This window comes from Xenopus tropicalis, chromosome 6 (genome assembly GCF_000004195.4).
Source record: "Xenopus tropicalis strain Nigerian chromosome 6, UCB_Xtro_10.0, whole genome shotgun sequence".
Taxonomy (NCBI): domain Eukaryota; kingdom Metazoa; phylum Chordata; class Amphibia; order Anura; family Pipidae; genus Xenopus; species Xenopus tropicalis.
Window position 1 is genome coordinate 26,603,230 of NC_030682.2, and position 21,965 is coordinate 26,625,194.

Here is a 21,965-nt window from a genome sequence, read left to right on the forward strand (position 1 = left end):
GAAATACTCATTGACCCAGCTCCATGGAAGTCCCCCATCTTCCCATGATCACCAGCACCACCACCCTCCTGATCCAGCAATACAGACCCCCGCCACTCACTCCCTTCTGTGACTTACTTAGCCCCCCCCAGTTGCTGCTTAGCCATAGTTCCTGCCCTGGCTTAGGGTATATGAAGTCTTTGCATTCATAGCCAGTAGGAAAGCCACAGCTCTTTTTAATGGAATAATGTTAAGTGGCTATATAGAAACCTGGAGTGGCAGAATCTGTAGATTCAGGCAAATGCCAGAGGGGCTGCTGTGAGATGCCATAGACAGTAACTATCTCTTGGGCCCGTTTGGGCCTCTGTGTACATGAAATGCCAGGGACTATTTTGAACCTCAGTCCAGCCTGGCCACTTGTACTGTATTTGCCCTTTCAGCCTGTGGGTCAATTTCTCGAACACTATAGTGATACAGGTACCACCTTCTCCAGGCAGGTGCTAATTCTAGGGCTCCCTTGAGTCCATGCACCCTGTACAAACAAAAGGGAGACCTGCAAACGTTATTGGGCCTGAAATTCTGAAAAAAAGGCTGCATATGGGGTACAGTAAATGTAAATGATGCTAATTTTTTGCACTTTGCAAGCTGATAGCTAAATGAGGTCCCAAGTAATGTAGATATTATTAGACCTAATGTAGGATGACTATTATCATTTTTTCATAATGACCTTAAAATGATAATATTATAGGGCCCTTTTTAGAGCTGTCAACCTCATTCTTTTAAACTTTGGGGGACCTGCGGCGTGCTGCGTTAGCCGAAAGTGACGTCAGTACATGTGCACACATTCCAGAAGTGACGTCACAAGCGTGCACAATTGACATCTGAAGCCAGCCAAAAAATTCACCAAAGGCTGAATGTGCATGATTGCCTGTAATTTAACGGAGAACTGTGGGAGATGGAGGAAAAATTAGGAGAATGCTATCAATGGCCAGGAGACCAGGGAAGACAACACCCGAAAAAGTAGGGGAGGGGTTGACAGCTCCACTGTCTTCTGACCAAATGGGATCTGAGCCCCAAAAAGTCATACACTACTCTAAAGGCGGCTGCATGCCCAAGACTAATGCACAGGCCCAAACAGTCCTCCACCAGTCACTTAAATAGCAGCTGTCTATGGCAGCCCCTCTGGCATTTGCCAGAAGCCACAGATGGCCAGTCGGGCCTGCAGTGTGCCCACAGTGCCTGTTGTTTGACATATGCAGCTATTTACGGTGTGTGGTTCCAGTTTTATTGGCCCATTCCCCTAAACATAACCTTATTATGTGGCCCTCCATTTGCATTGCCAGTTGGATAATGTAGATAGTCATTCGCCCACAGCTCTTGCCTTGGCCCTAAAGCTGGCCATACACGTGGCGATCTGACGATGTTTCGTACGACCATCGGTCGTAAGATCCGCCACACACCATTCAGGGCTGAATCGGCAGGTAAGGAGGTAGATACAATAGGATTTCTACCTCCTTCTGCCGATTCAGCTCTGAAGGGAGAATTTTGGTCAGGCGCCTTCTATGGCACCCGATCAAAATTTTCCAACTGGTCCGATCGGTGAGTCGGCCGATATCAGCAGCTTCCTGCGATATCGGTCGACTCGCTGACATACCATACACGCACCGATTATCGGACGAAATGAGGTTTCGTATGATAATATCGGTGCTTGTATGGCCACCTTAACCCGTCCTTCAGCCAATATGGCTTATGTCAGCCAAGTTCGGAATACTATCTATGGCAGCGGTTCTCAACCTGTGGGTCGGGACCCCTTTGGGGGTTCAAGGACCCTTTCACAGGGGTTGCCGAAGACCATTGGAAAACACATATTTCCCACGGTCTTAGGAATAATTTTATGGTTGGGGGTCACCACAACATGAGGGAAAGGGTCCAGGCATTAGGTTGAGAACCACTGATCTATGGATAACTGTGCATGTGAGGGAAAACACATTCAAGCACTTGGGAACTCGCCACTGTTACTATATTTTAGGATAGCAGAAAACACAAGACTTTTGGGGTTCAAAAGACATGTGCGTCAATACAATTCGATTTTTAAAACGTGTAAACTCGGGGCAAGAAGGTACTCTCTCTCTCACGCCCTCCCGTACGTATTCTGCCCAGGGCACTGGCTGATGAAACGAAAAATCCTCCGTGCCCCGGCGCCTTTCCATGTGAGGCAGGGGCAGGGCCCGACCGCCCCTCCTTTTATTCTTTCCTCCTCCTCCGAGACTGTCAGTCAAGCAGCAGAAGCTGCAACCGGCCGGAAGCGCTGGGAAAGATGTGGCCAGCAGCAGCAGCAGCAGCCAGAGACGCGGTAGGGGCTGGAGGATAGGGGAAGCGCTGTCAGTAGGACATAGAGGAGTGAGTGGTGCAGATGCCGGTGAGAAGCGGTTGGAGGGGAGGGAGCGGGCTGTGTGTGTGCATGGCAGCAGCAGGGAGGGCTCTGGCTGCAGGAGAGGATGTGAGCTGGAAATGCTGCAGGGTGCCAGTGTGCTGCCTCTAAATGCCGGGGCGCTACTCTGTCCATGCCCGTCTGTCCATGCCCGTCTGTCCATCTCTGCTGCTACCCGCTATTGGATTCTTTGGGGGTTTTCTGTTCATTTTGGAAGAATGTCTCTGCTTGTACATTTATTAAGTGGGGATCGTTTTCTTTCTTCACACGTAACCCTTATCTCCCAGTTCTGCTATTTCAGATGCCTAGACACGTCCTGCCCAAGAGCTTCTAGTGGGGAATGCTGGGAGTTGTAGTTTAATATCATTTGAATAGCTAAAATCTGTGCCATTTATTTGTTTATTTGCAGTTGGAGCAGCTGCTGCAGTGTCTGTCCATCCTTCGCTGCCACCCAGCAGAGCTGAGATAGATGGATAGGATACGATCCAGTCCAGGAAACAGGAGGGAGGCGCATTAAATCAGACCCCTGTGCCTGGCAGGAGACAGAGGAAAGACCAGAAGGGGCCAGATCTGAATTGGATGTGGGAGAAAAGAGATAGAGGGAAACGCCTACAGAGCCAGAAGATCTCTCTCTCTGTCTCGCACACTCTCTCACACACACAGACACACACACACTTCTCCTCTGAGCAGTCTTTCCTTTCCGGGGCTGGCTATAGAAAGCCCTGCCTGAAGATTGCACTCTGGGCTGTGCTTCTCTTTTCAACTTCTCCTATATGCCTGTGAAGAAAACTTTCCTGGATCTTGCCATTTTTTTGGATGTGCCTATAGTGTTGATAGATCAAAAAATCCAATTTCCCCTTCTAAAGGACAAGTGGGAGGAATTTCTGCAAGGGGACCGCTATGGCTGCTGTCAGCACCGCAATCTCCACCATGGCCAGTAAGACCAAGACTAAGAAAAAACATTTTGTGGCCCAGAAAGTCAAATTGTTCCGAGCCAGCGATCCTTTGCTGAGCGTCCTGATGTGGGGAGTGAACCACTCGGTAAGGGAATATGACTGAGTGGTCCAATGGCTAATTGTTAGCTCTCACTGTCGGTGTCCTTTGCTATTGATTTTATGGTTGCTGATGTTAGGACATAAGGGTATGTGACCTGTGAAGGTATGATGCCTGGCTGCTTTTTTTTTATGATGTGGCTCTCTGTGATGAATTAAAAGAGGTATCTGATCTGCAGCCTTACAGTTGATGTGAAACTACAACTCCCAGAATTCCTTAATTGCCAGATTTTGGGATTTGTATTTCCACGGTAGTGTTGCTAGTCTTGTCTATAAAAAGGTCATGATTTTCTGTTGCGTATTCTGTAGTCCTGTGCCATTTTATGGGATGTTGACTCTTATTGGTTTTGCCTCATAATTATGCAGCCCATAAGATATAAGAGCTGCGGGTCTCCATGCTGCAGCCTTGGCTAGTTTAGGTTACAGCAGTGTTTATTAACCATCACCAACCATGGATTTGTATGAAGCTGCTTGATTTTTACTTGCCCCTAGGCAGTGCATCAGTGAACAAAGGCAAACCGGGCTGCTTGTGTTCCCCTTTATCTAATAATTTGCCCACTTGCACAGGTTTGCCTACAGCTCCGTGATGCAGGGCTTTTGATCTGCGGAGAGTTGTCGGCTGATAACAATATTTATTTGGCTTATTGTTGTCCTTACCTTGGTTTTAGCCTGATGCTCATCTCTGTACTCTGTAGATGGGAGGGTTTGAGGAAGCTTTTAAGCAAAATAATTTGTTTAATGGAAAGATAAAATAATAGGTCAAGGATTGCCCACTCTGCCAGTGAACTGTGTGCGTGCATGTTTATGTGTATACACATAATATCACACATGAACAAGTTTATGGCTGATGATGGCGTGGTATTGCCATTGCTGATGTGGTCAAAACAGCCCGAGTGCCATAGGTCTAGTACAAACTTGTCCCTCCAGCAGTTTTAAAATTATTTCCCCATTTATACTAATCCTGTAGTTCTAGAACAGTTGGAGGGCCAAGGTCTCTGCTAGCTTGGCATCTTGTTGAACTGTAGAGATATCACTGAGGGCAAACCTTTATCATCACTTTACACTTGAGAAACAAAGAGGTTATGCAGCAGCTGCATCCCTTTACACTTTATAACAGGATTCTCACTGAATTAATGACAGGTGGTACCTATGGGTTTAAACTGCCATTCTCTTCCAGGAATAAAGACCATCTTCCCCTGTTTACATTACTGCATTATACTGGCGGAGTGAGTGGTGCTGTATCAACTCCCCCCCCCCCCATGCACTGGAAACTGGAACTCCTGTGCTATATTTGGCTTCTAAAATATGGCTTAGAGATTCCCTGTTGCATTGCTTGGATGTTTGTATTGTGATCCCTCAGCCAGGGATAAACAGATTTCATAGGAGATGTATCTTCCCAGTTCTAGCATTAGTAAAGGAGAGATGAAGCTTGAATGGTTGGTAGTGTGCCCGCGCTTCAGTCTGCCTGGCAGGACATCTTTTGTCTCTCTGGGTTATGAATAGATCTGACTTCTAACTTGCACTAAAATCTTACTGCATTCACGGCAGTGCCATTGACTCCAGGACTCCTGTGGAGTTCCCTCCTATGCTTCGCTCCTCCGAGCCTTGGCCGATCCCGGAGTGTCACCCGTGTCATTTTAATCTGATTAGTAGATAGAGAGAAATATGATCGCTGCTTGTTGATGGCAGGCCCATGAAAGTTTAAATATCTCTGTGGGTCTTTGCCCGTGCTGTGACTTATTAGGGGACTTAATGTTATTGGAAAATTCAACTACAAAGCGGTTGGAGGACTCATTAAATGAGGCAGATGTTGCTGCCATTCAGCAAATGTAATTATGGCATGTTTTCCGTTGCATTATCTTAAATTAAGAAATAGCATGCTGGAGTACTTTAGCACCATGAGCATTGGCACACTGCGTGATCTGTACTCTACCAGCTGTTTTACCAGCATTATTTGGGAGTATTATAACATGTGTGTGCTGTGACTGCCAAATGCATAAGTTCATATATAACAAAACTACAAACTTACCAGCTAAGGCTCCTGGGAGTTGTATTACAGCACATTCCTATTTCTATTAATGATATGGAACACAATATTATTGGCAGTGTTTTTTCATTATTGTGTGCATATTGTTAACCTATCTATCCTGCCTGTTTCCAGCTAGTTGATGGTCTGGGTCGCTCACCCTAGCAAAAGAAATCGCAAAGATCCTGAGGCTTTTATTTTGAGCTCACTCCTGTTCACCATTTTGACTTTAAGGGCAATGACGATTGTCATTGACACTTTAAATTACCTTTTGATCTGGAAGAATAAAGATTGCCACACATAAAACATGTTACATGCAGCAATCTGGTGTAATTGTGGGAAAATACAGAAGAAGCTAATTTTTCAGGTGATTACCGTTCCCTGTTTGTCATTACCCTTAACCAGCTCTCTGGTTGCTTTGGTAATTAAGCCCTAGCAACAAATATAATATGAGGGGAAACTGTCAGACCGCAACCTTTAACTCCTCGTGGCAGTTTTTGTTTTGGGGAAAAAATGCTTCAGCATTTTAGGTTGATGACACAAATGGGGAACGTGGGGAACTTTGTTATGCGTGGGAAATTGCGCTCCCCGCAGGCATCAAAGCTCCTGACAATACTTTGTACCAGGATGAATCGAAATCACTGATGAATCGAAAATGTCTTTGTCTGCATTTGCGTGATTACTAAAGTAAGATGGCCATACAAGGGTGAACGAAAGCTGCCGACTGGGTCCCTTCAGATCGATTTGGCAACTTATTGGCCTGTGTATGGGGCATCCCGAAGGGCCTGCACCTGCTATATCTGGCTAACAATGAGCCATATATTAATCAGGCTGGTTTAAAAATCCCACCAGAAAAGGAACGCTACAGCACATTGATGCTTTTTTTTTTTTTTTGTCTGACAGATCTTCATAGGTCCCAGTGGCTCCTAGGGCCAACAATTTAATCAAACTTGCATTTGAATCAAATGAGTCTCCAGCCGCTTTAACATATTATACTTTATTTTTAAAAAGTCCCATTATAACTACAATGCGGTATAGATAAGGCACAAAGATCTGTACCTCTTTGCTCATAAAAGCTTTCTGCATAGCAAATGGGACCCACAGGTGCAACTATATTTTCTGCAACACTTAGTTCATGCAGAAGTACAAACTCAGAATGGCATATTGTCTCTGCTTATTCATTGTGGGTTCTGGCAAATGCCAGAGGGGCTGCTGTAAGATGCCATAGTCAGTCACTATTTATTGGGCTGGGGGGGCTGTTTGGGTCTCTGTGTACTTGGAATGCCAGGGCCTATTTTGCATCACAGTCCAGACCTGACAACTGGAACTTAAGTGTCAATACTCTCCCAATCTGTAGCTACAGCAGCACTTCCTACCCCCAAAGGATAAATGTGCGAAAAAACCTCTTGCATGTATGAATGGTTTATATATGTGTATTATGACATTATATAGCTATTGCATTCTATATGAGATAGTATCTAGTTTAAATGAAGTACAGCAGCTCTGCACTGTGGGGCGTATTAGATATTTAAAGGGGAACTCCACCCAAAAACAACTTGAACTTTTTGAAAAGAAAACCTAATTTCAAGCATAATATAATTTGCAATATACATTAATTAAATATATGCAGCTTTTTCATGATTTTTAATGTAATGATATGGTTTTGAACAGTTATCTAAGCCCTGCCCCTTGTTCTTCTGCTGATCTGGCTAACTACTTTGAGACTCTAAATAAAATATAACAGGCCTTCAGCCTGCATCCTCTAAATCCAACAATTCCCTGCATATAAGGAAAGGAACATCACAGTGCAATGCATTGTGGGTTATGTAGTTCCTGCATGCTGCCTGTAAGCTGTGCAGTTAAAGTTGTTAAAGTTTGTAACATCAGTGTTTTAGTCTCCTCCCCTGCCATAATTTCAAATGATGCAGAAAGAAAAGAACTGCTTTGCAGCTGGATTTAAGCATATAAGAATTGTATTTATTCATACTTTTGAAGGAACGGATTACAGCGATAGATATATTAGGAGTTCCCCTTTAAATTTTGTTGTGATAACTTAGTTCCTATTTACTGTTGCATTTTAAAGGATGTACTAAATCCAGGATTCATTTCAGAGCTTTTCCCAAATGCCATGATGTTTAGCAACACTGGGTTTGACAGAATCCCTTGGATTAGCTCTGCAAAACCTTAACCATTGTTTTCTTGTAAATCTTTTGGTTCTTGGGGCTAAAGAGAAATCTGGCATGTAACAAAATATAAGTTTTTTTTGACTAATTCCACTCGATTGATATAAACAGGGGTATTACAGAGTCACACAGAGATACAGTTGCTAGTTCAGGCCTTTGTAATATATGGTTCTTTCCCTGTATTTGTGCTGCTCAATGTGGCTGGCATTGTGCTGTGGATTTGCTGGATGATGAGGTACAGACAGGCCATGTTAGAATGATTTGCACTGTGGCACAGGCATTATAATGTAATGAGGCTGCACGCCCGGCCTAGCAAATTCTGCGTTTCCGTAAAGGAAGTGGTTTTCAGTCAGCACATTCTGCATAGTGGCAATCTCTTTATTTACCTCCAGAATGATTAGTCATTAAACCAGTTTATTTCTCATTTTGTTTTCCTGTGATTGAAACCCTTTATCCGAGACTTGTCATAAAACTCTCACACCTGCACATATATGTTTTGACTTATATTTCATTAAAAAACATATAGTGAAGAATCTCTTTTTGCCAGGTCTGCGAGGTTGGTAAAGTTGATCTGGTAGTGCTGGCAGTCATAGTCATGGTTGCAACCCTTGTACATGCTGTTTACATATTTTATACCCCCCTCACGCAAGACCATTATAGCCATATGTGAAGAAAAGGAATGTACAACCTGTAGTCCTCTAGTCATTGTTGTTGAAAGTTCCAGCATATTCTGGTCACAAAGAAAATATTCTAATTTCATTTTTTTTACAACCACTCACTGTTTAGGTGGCCACACACGTGGCGATTTGCGATCTTTCGTGCGACCAGTCGGTCGACTCGACGACTTGCCATACACACACCAAATATGTTACGAAACGAGGTTTCGTACGATATTATCAGTGCGTGTATGGCCATCTTTACTTTGAGATTATTGGTGCAAAACTGATTGTAGTGTTTCATTTGTTTTACTTGTTTATTGTCTGTACCTGTTCTCTGTGATATTTCTTGTGTTTAGTGATCCCAGCCTTATCCTGTAACTCTCTCCTCTTTATAAATAATCTTTGTTAGGTCACACCCTATTTATTTAATCTCTCCTTTCAGAATTATTTGAGGTTGGGTGTTTGTTTCTGTGGTGTTTAACTCTTCCCATACCTGCCTGTTGCTTGATGAGCAAGCTTTCCGGATATCCTTAAACATTCATAGGCAAACAAGTTCCCCCAGACAACCTTCAGCGTTATCATGAGTACCGGCACCTGATATGCTTTTTAGTTCAATGGAAGCATATGATTGCCATGGAATATATACAGCAGTGCTTTCCATTATTTTGCATGTGGGCAGCGGATTATCCACTACACCAAAGGGGTCATTAACATCTGCAAGTGCAGTTCTACACCACTGTCAGTTGTGCATAAAACCACTCTCATTAAAGGTACTTGTGTCAAAATGCGCTTCTTGCACTTCTGTATAGTGCCACTCACTGCTGTCCGTTCTGGATTGAATACTGCTGCACCTATTGACACAGGAGACCCCTGGAGCTACCACCACCTTCTGACCAGGGATGCCAAGGTTCAGCCTTTTTCGGCAGGATTCATATTCGGCTTAATCCACGCTCCTGGCCAAACCAAATCCTTAAAATCACGTTACTTTTTGTTGCATAAACACGGAAGTTGAAAGTTTTTTGTTGCACGCTGAGCACGGTTCTCTTTAGCTCTCCTTTGTCCTGATTTACATATACAGATTAGGATTCGGATAGGTATTCACCTGAATAACGAAGGATCTGGGGTTTTGCTGAATTAAAAAATTCACCCACATTTTTGGTGCACCCCTACATCTGACCAGGTGGTAGCTACAGGGTTCCCTTTATGCCCAGTGTTAATAGGCGCAGCACACTTTCATCTAAAGAAATGAGACAGACCTGGCCTGGCAATCTGTGATTTCTGGCAAATTTTAGAGGAGCTTCTGTAAGATGCCGTACACTGTCACTACGGGCTGGTGGGGGGCTATTTGGGCCTCTGTGTACTTGAAATGTCAGGGCTTATTTTATATCCCATGCCAGACCTGGGTGCAATGTTGCTTGCATGCCGACCACTGGAAATGATGCTAGATGGATTTCCATGCAGCTTTATCCGATTTGCGATGAAATGTGTGTGCAGTTGCGGTAATTTTGCAGATTCAGGTGCAGCACAATCATGCTTAGCGCATCACCCCCTTGCAACCATAATGATTCTGTAATTCTGAGGAAAAACACAGCATTGTAGGAATAAAACATGGTGTTTGTGCTCAAAATTGCTCTTTGCTCACTGCACTTGCAGGCGCACATGTAACCTTAAATGTTTTTATGCTAATATTAGAAAGGTTAAAGCCAAGTTCAAGCCCCCTTGGAGGTCCAAGCTAGGGTCAAGGCCCTCCCCACCTCAAAACCAGTTTACAAATACAGGATAATATCAGTCTGCTTTTGGCAAGGTCTTGCCAATTTTTGCCTGCAGAAGGAAACTTCGTTTGACTTTGGAAACTGAAGTGATGCAAAGGGCTTTCCACCGGCGACTTCTGTAGTTATCTAGGAAACCCTTTTGGAGCAGTTATTTGCCCAAGATAGTATTAATCTGTCGCAGGCGAGTAGGTTGCTCTGTGGGGTCTTGCTCTTAAATCAAATGTATGGAGTCAGATCCACACTTCTGCTACTGATTTGGCTATCATTATGCCTGGCCTATTGCATTATTATCTGACTGGCCCACAGCTGTGAGAGATGTGATCAGATATCCAGGAACATGGCCGATATGTGACCATTGGACTTGTATTTGTTCAGTACCTGCAATGTTTGCTTTTGTCTGCCTGAACTAGATATTGGTGCTTTCTACTAAAATGATAATCATCTCTGTTTAGATGTTGAAGAATCCTGATCAAAATTCTCTTTCAGGCTTTGCTGGAACGTCAGTGTTTTTAGCTGTAATCCTTTGTTGCTCCAGCATGAATTGCTTGTGCTTTGTGCCCAGAATCAACAGAGCGCACACAGAAAACATCTAATTCCAGCTTTTAGGGCTCTTTCCTTGCTTTTAGGATATTAAAAACGGAAAGTTGCTTCCATTTAGAAATGAGAACTATGATTAGATACTGTTATCATTTTGAATGCTCATGGCTTTAAGCATTATTTATATGCATATGTTACTTATTTATTTACATATGTTGGTTGTAGAGAGTGACAAACACAGATGCATTAATCCCCATGGCTTGTGAAATATTTATTTAGAAAAATTACATTTTAATTTCAATTAATATTGCTCTGTTCATTCATCAGACAAGTTTGGTGTTGACCATTGTATGGTGTATCAGCAGATGAGCAGCTGAAGTGCATAGGAGCTTCTGCATTGTGTTTGTGTAGATTGGGTGGTTGGAAACAGTAGAGGGTCAGCCAGTGTATGGCTGGAAACAGTAGAGGGTCAGCCAGTGTATGGCTGCCTTAAATGGTGCATTTAAAGAGGTTTTCCCACCTTTAAATTCACTTTTAGTATAATTTAGAAAGTTCATTTGCAATTTGTCTTCCTTTTTTAGGGTGAAGACACACATAGCTACTAGTAGCAGCTGATCATTTACTGATAACTGTCTCTACGTGTGTTTTAGTAGAGGCAATTCTCAGTATTGTCTATGGCAGGGGATTTTCTGGCATTTAGTAGCCGTGAAAAGTAGCTGCTACTAAGTAGCTCTGTGTGTCTTCATCCTTATTATTTTCCGTTTCTACATTATTAAGCTTTTTGTTCAGCATTTCTTCAGTTTGGAATTACAGCAGCTATCTGGTTGCTAGGCTCCAATAATAATAACAATAATAAAACAGTATCTTGTACTTTACCCCTACTATACTACTATACTTTATTTTTAGTAGACTTAGAGGCCCATTTATCAATGTACGATAGATTTGGAATAGAAAAAAACCCATATTTTTTCTAACTTTTGGAACTGTGCGTATTTTCTTCGACTTTTTTGTGACAATTTGTACGACAAAATCTTATTTGTCGCAACGAGTACAAAAGTTTCGGATTCATTCAAGCTTCAGTATCGTGACTTTCCTTGGGCCAGGTTGGAGCTACAGAGTGCTATTGAGCCCAATGGGAGGCTTTCCTTGGGCCGGGTTGGAGCTGCAGAGTGCCATTGAGCCCTATGGGAGACTTTCCTTGGGCCAAGTTGGAGCTGCAGAGTGCCATTGAGCCCTATGGGAGACTTTCCTTTGGCCGGGTTGGAGCGGCAGAGTGCCATTGAGCCCTATGGGAGACTTTCCTTTGGCCGGGTTGGAGCGGCAGAGTGCCATTGAGCCCTATGGGAGACTTTCCTTGGGCCAGGTTGGAGCTGCAGAGTGCCATTGAGCCCTATGGGAGACTTTCCTTGGGCCGGGTTGGAGCTGCAGAGTGCCATTGAGCCCTATGGGAGACTTTCCTTGGGCCAGGTTGGAGCTGCAGAGTGCCATTGAGCCCTATGGGAGACTTTCCTTGGGCCGGGTTGGAGCTGCAGAGTGCCATTGAGCCCTATGGGAGGCTTTCCTTGGGCCGGGTTGGAGCTGCAGAGTGCCATTGAGCCCTATGGGAGACTTTCCTTGGGCCTAGTTGGAGCTGCAGAGTGCCATTGAGCCCTATGGGAGACTTTCCTTTGGCCGGGTTGGAACGGCAGAGTGCCATTGAGCCCTATGGGAGACTTTCCTTGGGCCAGGTTGGAGCTGCAGAGTGCCATTGAGCCCTATGGGAGACTTTCCTTGGGCCGGGTTGGAGCTGCAGAGTGCCATTGAGCCCTATGGGAGACTTTCCTTGGGCCGGGTTGGAGCTGCAGAGTGCCATTGAGTCCTGTGGGAGACTTTCCTTGGGCCGGGTTGGAGCTGCAGAGTGCCATTGAGCCCTATGGGAGACTTTCCTTGGGCCGGGTTGGAGCTGCAGAGCGCCATTGAGCCCTATGGGAGACTTTCCTTGGGCCAGGTTGGAGCTGCAGAGTGCCATTGAATCCTATGGGGAGGCTTCCAAAAGCATGCCCTGAAGGTTCAAAGTCAGAAAGGTTTTTGCGTTGTTTACGATCGTTCGGATATGAAAATATTTCGTACCACGATATTTTCGTACAAGCACGATGGGACTTTTTGGCGAAATGAACGCACATCAGAAATTTTCATATTTAATGCAAATTGACGCAAATCGTACTCCTAACTCGGACTTTAATGAATCGGCCCCTTAAAGTATGTAGATCCAAATTATAGAAAGACCCCTTATCCAGAAAACCCTAGGTCCTGAGCATCCTGGAAAACAGGTCCCATATCTGTAATTAAAGTATCAACGCCAATAAAATTGTAGCCTCACAGAGCAGTAGTTTTTTGGCTGCTGGGGTCAGTGACCCCATTTAAAAGCTGGAAAGAGGCAGAAGAAGGTGGCACATAATTCAAAAACTATATAAAAATATGAAGAACATACTAAAAGTTAACCAGAAGGTGAACCACCCCTTTAATAATACAGAGTTCAAGCTAACTGGTTGGGTAGAAAAACATTTTATAACTGGTTACAAATTTTCAATCAAAATTAAAGAGAAAAACAATTGTGTTTTTATTACTTTGAAAGGTTACAATTTACAAAATTAGGTGCAATTAAATAATTAATCCTTATGTACAGTCGTGTAGCACATGTTCTTCAGAATGACTTTGGGTTCTGCAGTGCAAAGTGAGCATTCACTTCACCGGATGAAGGCATTCATTAGATTTCCTGGCAGCCAAACATTATTTGTTTAGAACCTGCTTTACCAGGAAAGTAAACATTGACATCGCTCTTATTACGAGTCCTTGGAATGAGTGGCTTCCCAGTTTCCCTGAACTGAATAATAGCGAAACATTGAAACAGTGCAAAGTTACAGAATTGATACAAGATACAATGAACACTTTTGCCCTACCTCTAATTCCATGATGAAAACTTATCTACAGTTTTTGACTTGTTCCTAATGGATTTATCAGGCGACCCGCTGCCCGTGGAAATTTCAATTTGATTGAAACTTATGTGCAGGAAAACTGCCCCCGAATGGAAGGTTTATTTTGATAGATATAAAATGATATACCTATACCTGTAACAAAACAGGATAGGATATTCACAAATATATAAATCTGTTGTTTCAAACTTTCCTGAATTCTTCAAAAGAGAGAAAGAAAGTGAATGTTTATCTTTGTTCTTTTGCATTAAAGAAGAACTAAACAAGTAGAGCAGAAATGTTGTACATTATGTTTTGCACGTATGTACCAGTCCAAGGCCCCCACAGCCCTTTAGCAGGGAAGATCTGTGCCCCAAAGATGCCCCAGTAGCCCCCCATCTTCTTTCTTGCTGATTCCCTGCACATACTCTGTGCTGCTGGCACTTACCTGAGCTTAGGGGCCCACTCACAATATACTGTATATTTATTGGCCTGCTGTCCAAACTTTGCCCAGATGTCATACAGGTTAGAAACTTTTCTCACTGATCTGCAGAGACCTGCATCACATTATTAAACCTCTTATTCTGATTACAGTACCTTTTCCCCCTGCCTTTTCCTGTTTACATTTTTTTTCTTTCTTTGTTGGGTCCTACCTTGTGACTAAGTTTTATCTCAGAAAACCCTGCCAGGAAAAAACTAGGCCCAGGCAGACATTAGATACAAGGATATCATTTTCTACCTGCAAACGGAAAAATGGTGATACACAACACTACACAGTAGTGCATCTGGAAGGGTATCTTTGTGGTTTCACGATAATTCTTTCCATTGAATTTAATGTTATTAAATTCCCACCCTGTGGCCTCAGCTCAGAATTAAAAATATAATATGTGTGTTATTTGTTACTGGAATCTTTATCTTCATATGAGTGGGGTTATTGTGCATCCAACAGGTCTACCAGTTTAATTTAGTCACATAGGAATACATTACAGTGATCAAGTCATAGTAATACAGCTTGGTCTTTTTCCTGGTAGCCATGCAACAGCAAGAAAAAAACTAAATTCTAAAATATCCAATGACTTGCATATCTTTTGAGACATACATTATAAAATGTGGGGTAACTACCGTTTATCATAATAGTGACCTATTGATATATCTGATATTTTTTCTTTTGGATCCATAGCTATAAAATTGAAAATTTATAACCCAGAACCCCCCTTACAAGGGTTGATTCTTAATGGTATATGTGGGTAATGTATTTTTAGATGCTGCCTTGGCATCTAGAGGTATGAACTGAGGTTTTCCAGGAAAGGGGTCTTTCTGTAATTTGGATACCCTTCCCTCAAGTCTGCTAAAAATAATTTAAACATGTATTAAACCCAATAGGATTGTATAGGAATAATTATATCTTAGTTGGGATCAATTACAAGGTACTGTTTTATTATTACAGAGATAAAGGAGATCAATTTGTACAATTTTGAAATATTCAATTATAATAAAAAGCTTTCTGGAAAACAGGTTTCCAGATAATAAATCCCATACCTATATTAACTGTTACAAAAGGGGAACATTTAATAACAGGTTCATTTACTGAAGTATTGTCTGAAACCAAATAATTAGTTGGTATTGGCCTTTAGACCTGAAACAATCTTTGTTATTACATTGCTGCCAATAGTACAGTTGTGACTGTGAAGGTTCATTTAGAAAATCCTCTCTAAATTAAGCAGGAGCTTGAGTATCTTGGTCATTTTTGTAGCTGTTTAAATATAAAGACTCCAAGTGCCAAAATATTGTCCCTCGTATAATAAAAAGTCTGTTAATTTTCATAGAATTACAGACTGCTGAGCAGCAGGCAATGTTTTCAAAACTTTTATTGCATATTATGGTTACTTCCTTATTACAGTTAGAGATTTATAGTAAATATATTTGTAATTTTAACACTGAATGTATCCAACACAATGTCCATTTCTATGTTCAAGGTTATAGCTGCTTTATGGCAATGTGCATTTTGCTCTATACTTTGTGCTAAAGGGACACTATTATTTTAATTACTTTTTGTTTACTGAATATATTTCTTTTTGCTATTAATAGTTACTTTTATTCCTTTGTATATTTTAACCCAGCTGATATTAATATTTAACAGATTATGCATGCTTCAGAGAAAACTCTTTTCTCATATACAAAGGCCGCAAGAAAAATTAAACAAGCCGTCTCAGCATTCTTATCACTCCCTTATAGATAAGCTACAATAGCTCCATATATTTCTTAGGGCAAGGACACAGTAAAATGGCCATACACTGAAACATCCGCTTGTTTGGTGAGGTTGCCAAATGAGCAGATGCATTCCCAGTGTGCCACTTTGAGGTGAACGATATTGTATTGATCTTATCGTTTGGCCAGACCATACACATTGAGAGGATACAAGCTCTTGGGATGAGGACCGCATGTGCTGGTCCACTTCTTATCCCAATGCGGTTTTTAAACCTGCCTGATCTACAAGTTTTTTGCCTAGATGTTAGTTTGGTAGTCCCATCTGAGGGCCCCATATACGGGCCGATAACCTGCTGATCAGCCAAAGTATGGTCACCTTAATCGCAGGCTCCGCTTCTCTCTAGGGAATAATCAAATCCGCTATTTTAGGATCTGGCCAAACCCTTAATCCTTTGCAAAAGATTCAGGCGAATACCGAACCGGATCCGAAAGACAATTGCGTTAGAAGCATGCTTGGAAAATTTTTAAACTTACGTGTTTATGTGGCAAAAAGTCACATGATTTTAAGGATTCGGATACAGCTCGGCCAGAGGCTTCGGCTGAATGCTGCTGAAAAATGCGGAATGTTGGGCGAATACCGAACCGAATCCTGCTTATGGTGCATCCCTACTTCTATCCTCCTACGTTTTGTAAAGGGATGGAGAATAGCGGATCTGCTCCTATACACCCTTGTGTGTAACTGCTGTAACTATGCCTTTTCAGGCCAGAAAAAGACTATACATTCCCCTTCACCCTGTGATGTTACTGCACGGCGTTAGCCTGGGTGCAGACACAAAGAGCACATTTCAGTATGAAAATGCATTCTCTTGCATTTCTGTGTCAAAATCCACTCAGTGTTTCTGCACTCAGGCCAACGCCTTGCCTGTAGGTGCAGTAACATCACAAAGTGGAGGTGAGCAGATCCACTGTTTCTTGGTCTGCGTTTATACAGCTAAAAGTCTGGCTTTAGTCTTAGTGCTTAGTTAACTCGGTGATGCGTTTTAGACCAAAAATGCTTTTTAGACAGCTAAAAAGTGTGCATGCCAATTTTTGCAGAATGACCTGAAGGCAGGAGAATGCTGCTGTGCTTACAGACAGTGGGGCTGATTTACCATTACAGGTGCAGGACCCATTATCAAGAATGTTTGGGACCTGGGGTTTTCCGGATAACGGATCTTTCCCAAATTTGGATACCTTAAGTCTACTAAATAAATAATTTAAACAGTAATTAAACCCAAAAGGATTGTTTTGGCTCCAATCAGGATTAATTATATCTTACTTGGGATCAAGTAGAAGGTACTGTTTTATTATTACAGAGAAAAAGGAAACCATTTTTAAAAATGTGAATAATTCAATTAAAATGGGGTCTATGGGAGATGGCCTTCCTGTAATTCGGAACTTTCTGGATAATGGGTTTCCAGATAAGCTGGTAGCAACCATTTAGTAATTAATTTTACATAGACTACTAAAAGTTACAAAGATCTGATTGGTTGCGGCAGATAAATGCACTAGTACAATTTAGCAACCATGTTGCTAAATTAAGCCTTGCAACAAAAATATGGCATTGTTCAAGGAGCTGTCTTTGCTTTTGGTTAGATTAACACTGTGGTCCATCATGACATAGTCACCGAATACTCCTTCATAATGAAGTAAGGGAGCAAGTTGATCTCCTGACTCTACATCTGTTTTCAACCTGCAGTTAGTATTTAGAGCATGAATACCAGGAAGGCCATGCCAAATGTTTCCCGTCTCAAGAGCAAAAGGTTGACCAGCAGATGTACTTTTATAACTTAAAGCATGCTTTACATTCCCAATTTGATATAGGATAAATTACTAAACCAACAAGTTTTCCCCATCTTACATTGATGCTATCAATAAGGTATATAACAATTTAATTTGAAACACTACCTGGTATTTTGTAGTAAGGGCGAGCCCTGTATGGAGACGCCTATTTCTATGTATAAGTGTGACTAATATCTGCTTTCTGTCAGAGTCTGGATGTGATTCATGATAGAGCTCCCAGACAGACAGAAATAATCAGGGTAAGATCAGTGATAATCTGAAAAAATACAGACATTCTACTGCTTACACATTGGCTCCTTAAAAGGGAAATTTAAGGTTAATTAATGGTTAAGTAACTGTAAACTGAAACAGTACTTACAATATTATTCGATTTATTTTGTGTATGTATGTGTTGGGGGTGTATATGCTCATGGTTTACAATTATACATTTACCGTGATTGATTTTTGCAAGAACAGTAATTTTCCTACATTTTATTTCTGTTAGCCCTATTTTGACAACTTGCATAGTGCCCTCTTTGTGTTATCGTGTTATATTGTTTAATATAATTTACTGTTCTACAGAATACTGTCATAAAGACTGCAGGCAATTAATTACCAAAGTTATTCAGCATATGTTGCAGCATTGGGTAATGAATGGATTGTTAATTAATATGTGACTTCTTATTCAGGAGATGTGTGTATTCTCCAAGAATACCATTTTATAATTTGAATAACATTTAGTTTAAAAGGATAAGAAGAAAATAAGTCTGTATAACACTTGTTTGGACGTACCTGTAAGGTCTATATATAATTTAAAAAAATAGAGCAAGGAAAAAGGCCTTCTGTTGGTGCTTTTGTGACAGTCTGCTAGATCACTTGTAATTGCACCACCCTATCTAATGTCTATATAGAGGTATGAACTCTATTAACCAAAATACCTGGGAACTGTTTTTTTTTTTTGTTTGTTTTTTTTACTTTGGAGCATCATGCCTACAATATCGTATATATTAATAAAACTGAATTATACATTTACCACCAACATGGGTTTATGCCTGGCTTTGTTACCTTTAGTGGCATAACTAGATCTTACAGGCCACACAATTATTCAATTTATGGCCCCAAGACATTGGTAAGTTGACCTATTCTACTAAGATATATTGGAATTGCTCATTAATTTGGGCATTATTGGGTCTCTTTACACTCCTGGACCACTCCTGCAACCCACAGGGTCTGCATCCTCTGTTGCTATGCACCTACGTTACATCAAGTACAAGGTATGATTTTATTAAAGAGAAAAAAAATTGAATTTGTAAAAAAATGAAATTACAGGGAATTGCAGATGCTGTTTTTCTGAGCTTTCTGGACATTGGGTTTTCCAGATAGAAACACCCATACCTGTTCATTGCACATGGGAAGATAGGTGCTTAATTCTAATAAATTGATTAAAATGCACAGTACTTGCATTGGATAGCATCCCATTCAAGCACAGTGGATTTTGAAGGAGTCACCCAAAAACTTTCCAGTATATTTTTGGGCAATAAAAAATTAGCTACCTTCCCAAAAAGCTTATCTTTCCAAACTCAACCAGGTATAAACATGACAATCCCCATGCTACTTATAGCCATTTTTTAAATTTTGCTGCAATTTAATCAAGTTCTGCTAATTTTATGGAATGAAACCTCACTGTCTCCCTGCTTATCCCTACTTCGTTTTATTCTATTTTCCCTTTCCGCTTGCTGTTTCCCACAGCTCTGTTCTCAGTGCTCCATCCTATAAGGCTGTTAGCAATTTGGGTAGACTTTTTTATATTTCTTTAGCAGCAATGTCAGTCTCATTATATAAAAATCATAGGCCTTCTCATATTCATAAACGCAGTGTAAGCAAAACTCTGTAAAGCACATTTAAAGCAAATATATACAATGAAAGGGGATCTGTTCCTCTGGGAGCCAGCTTAGTGATTTTTGCAGGGGTTGCATTGTGCGTACTTTGTGTTGAGCGAAACAATTCCCATGCAGCTGTTACTGCTGCTTGCTCAGAGAATGTGACGTGAGCCTCAGGAGACACTCTCTTTCGCTGCCTGCCGTACACGCTAAAGGAGAGCAATAGCCTGTGTCAGTTAAATCTATGGCATGCATTGGCAACTTGAGACTTCATGCTTGGGCTCACTTGAAAGTAGGAGCATGTGGAGACAGCTGTTAGAGCGCGCTGAGCAGCATAAATCCCTGGGTCCTCTCACTGGCAACTGACCTAAAACATGAGAGAATTGTCCTTCAGCATAAGATATGATAAATTTTCATGTATACAGATAATGTAGTACAGGTATGGGACCTATTATGCAGAATGCTTGGGACCTTGGCTTTTCTGGATAAGACAGGGGTGTCAAACTCAATTGCACAGGGGGCCAAAATCCAAAACACACTTTAGGTCGCGGGCCAAACAGGATAAACATTTATTGAACACACTAAAACTAAACTTTTAAAACTTTGTGCTTTTCAGCAATAATATGCAATAATATGTAATATATATATATATATATATATATATATATATATATACACCACTGCCCATAGTTATATAGATCTCTTAATGATATTAATAGGGTCTGGGTGAGAGGAGACTACTAGAAAGAAGGTATGATCCTCCAAAGTGCAATAGTGCAAAATGCTCTCTGTCGCTAATTTGCTCGTGCGAATTGAGCCCTCAGGGGAGCTACACAATATGAAACTAAAGTCCCAGCCGGGAACTTACTTGAAATAGAAGTGGAAAGAAAGACGGGTTCCGTACCGCTAGCTCACGCTGTTTGTTAGGCGGCGTCACTTCTGCAGCGCTTCCTGCTTGTATGGATCCCTATTCAGACCACTTCTTCTTGGCGTGTTAATCACAACCAATAATATATAAAATGATCTCGTGGGCCGGATATAATTACACGCCGGGCCAGATGTGGCCCGCAGGCCTTGAGTTTGACACATATGGGATAAGGGATCTTTCTGTAATTTGGATCTCCATTCTTTAAGTCTACTTAAAAATCATGTAAACATCAAATAAACCCAATAGGTTTGTTGTGCGATTATTAAGGATTCATTATTAGTTGGGATCAAGTACAAGGTACTGTTTTATTATTACAGAGAAAAGGGAATCCTGCCAATATCATAGACTGGCAGCAGCCGGACAGAGGGGCCAAAAGTAATTGGCTTGCAGGAAGTTGGTAGAGAGGAAGCACTGTGTAAATTAGAAGTATTGGGCGGGGAAGCAGAGGACTTGTGAGAGGATTTGTTTAGAGATGGGGTACGGGGCTGCGTGGGGCTTTTTAAAAAAAAAAAAAATCCAAGATAATTCCTATGACGAGCATTACATGCAGTGACTGGGCTTGTATTTCATTTGCGGATGTTATATTGACACAATCACTGCGTGCCTTTGAAAATAAAAGTATGGGAAGTGGATGAGCTGTGAAAACAGGAAACAGAGCCAGATGGCCAGACCACTTCTATATTTGACTTTAGAAGCATTAGGATAGTGATCCGCCAGATCACCATTTTTATGGAAAAGTGATTTCATGGGGGGGGGGTCTCTTAGCCAAACTGCCCCTAGTAACAGTACATATTGCCTTGAATGTTACTTTTGTATTAATGTTCAACCAACATCATCTCCACCATTTGCTAAACTTTAATAGGAAAATGAAAGCTTCCCCACATCCCAGCCAAAGCCTGCTGAGCGGTGCTGGGAGCTGTAGCCCACAACAGCTGAGCTACAACTCAAGGGGGTACTGGGAATTGAGAGTCCTAGGGGCTGATTTACTTACCCACGAACGGGTCGAATGGAGTCCGATTGCGTTTTTTTCGTAATGATCGGTACTTTGCGATTTTTTCGTATGTTTTGCGATTTTTTCGGATTCTTTACGAATTTTTCGTTACCAATACGATTTTTGCGTAAAAACGCGAGTTTTCCTATCCATTACGAAAGTTGCGTAAAAAGTTGCGCATTTTGCGTAGCGTTAAAACTTACGCGAAAAGTTGCGCATTTTGCGTAGCGTTAAGTTTTAACGCTACGAAAAATGCGCAACTTTTCGCGTAAGTTTTAACGCTACGAAAAATGCGCAACTTTTTACGCAACTTTCGTAATGGATACGAAAAACTCGCGTTTTTACGCAAAAATCGTATTGGTAACGAAAAATTCGTACAGAATCCGAAAAAATCGCAAAACATACGAAAAAATCGCAAAATGTTCGTTTTCAAGTCGGAACTTTTCCAATTCGGGTCGGATTCGTGGGTTAGTAAATCAGCCCCCTAGTCTTGCTTTGTTGCTCTGAGCTGCCTTTGGTCCTGTCACCAGAAATCAGTTTGTGTCTG

General features: G+C 41.6%; 1 protein-coding gene across 4 annotated transcripts in view; it reads left to right on the top strand.

The window, feature by feature from the left end:
• The first annotated feature begins 2,224 nt into the window (after positions 1-2,224).
• Positions 2,225-21,965, top strand: part of pip4k2a (phosphatidylinositol-5-phosphate 4-kinase, type II, alpha) — an 89,557-nt gene continuing 69,816 nt past the window's right edge. Inside the window, exons 1-2 of one of the 4 annotated variants that reach the window (XM_031903245.1) lie at positions 2,225-2,332; positions 2,820-3,451. In XM_031903245.1, the coding sequence (XP_031759105.1) occupies positions 3,311-3,451 (141 nt within the window). In that variant the 5' untranslated portion in view covers positions 2,225-2,332; positions 2,820-3,310. 4 annotated transcript variants of the gene reach the window in all.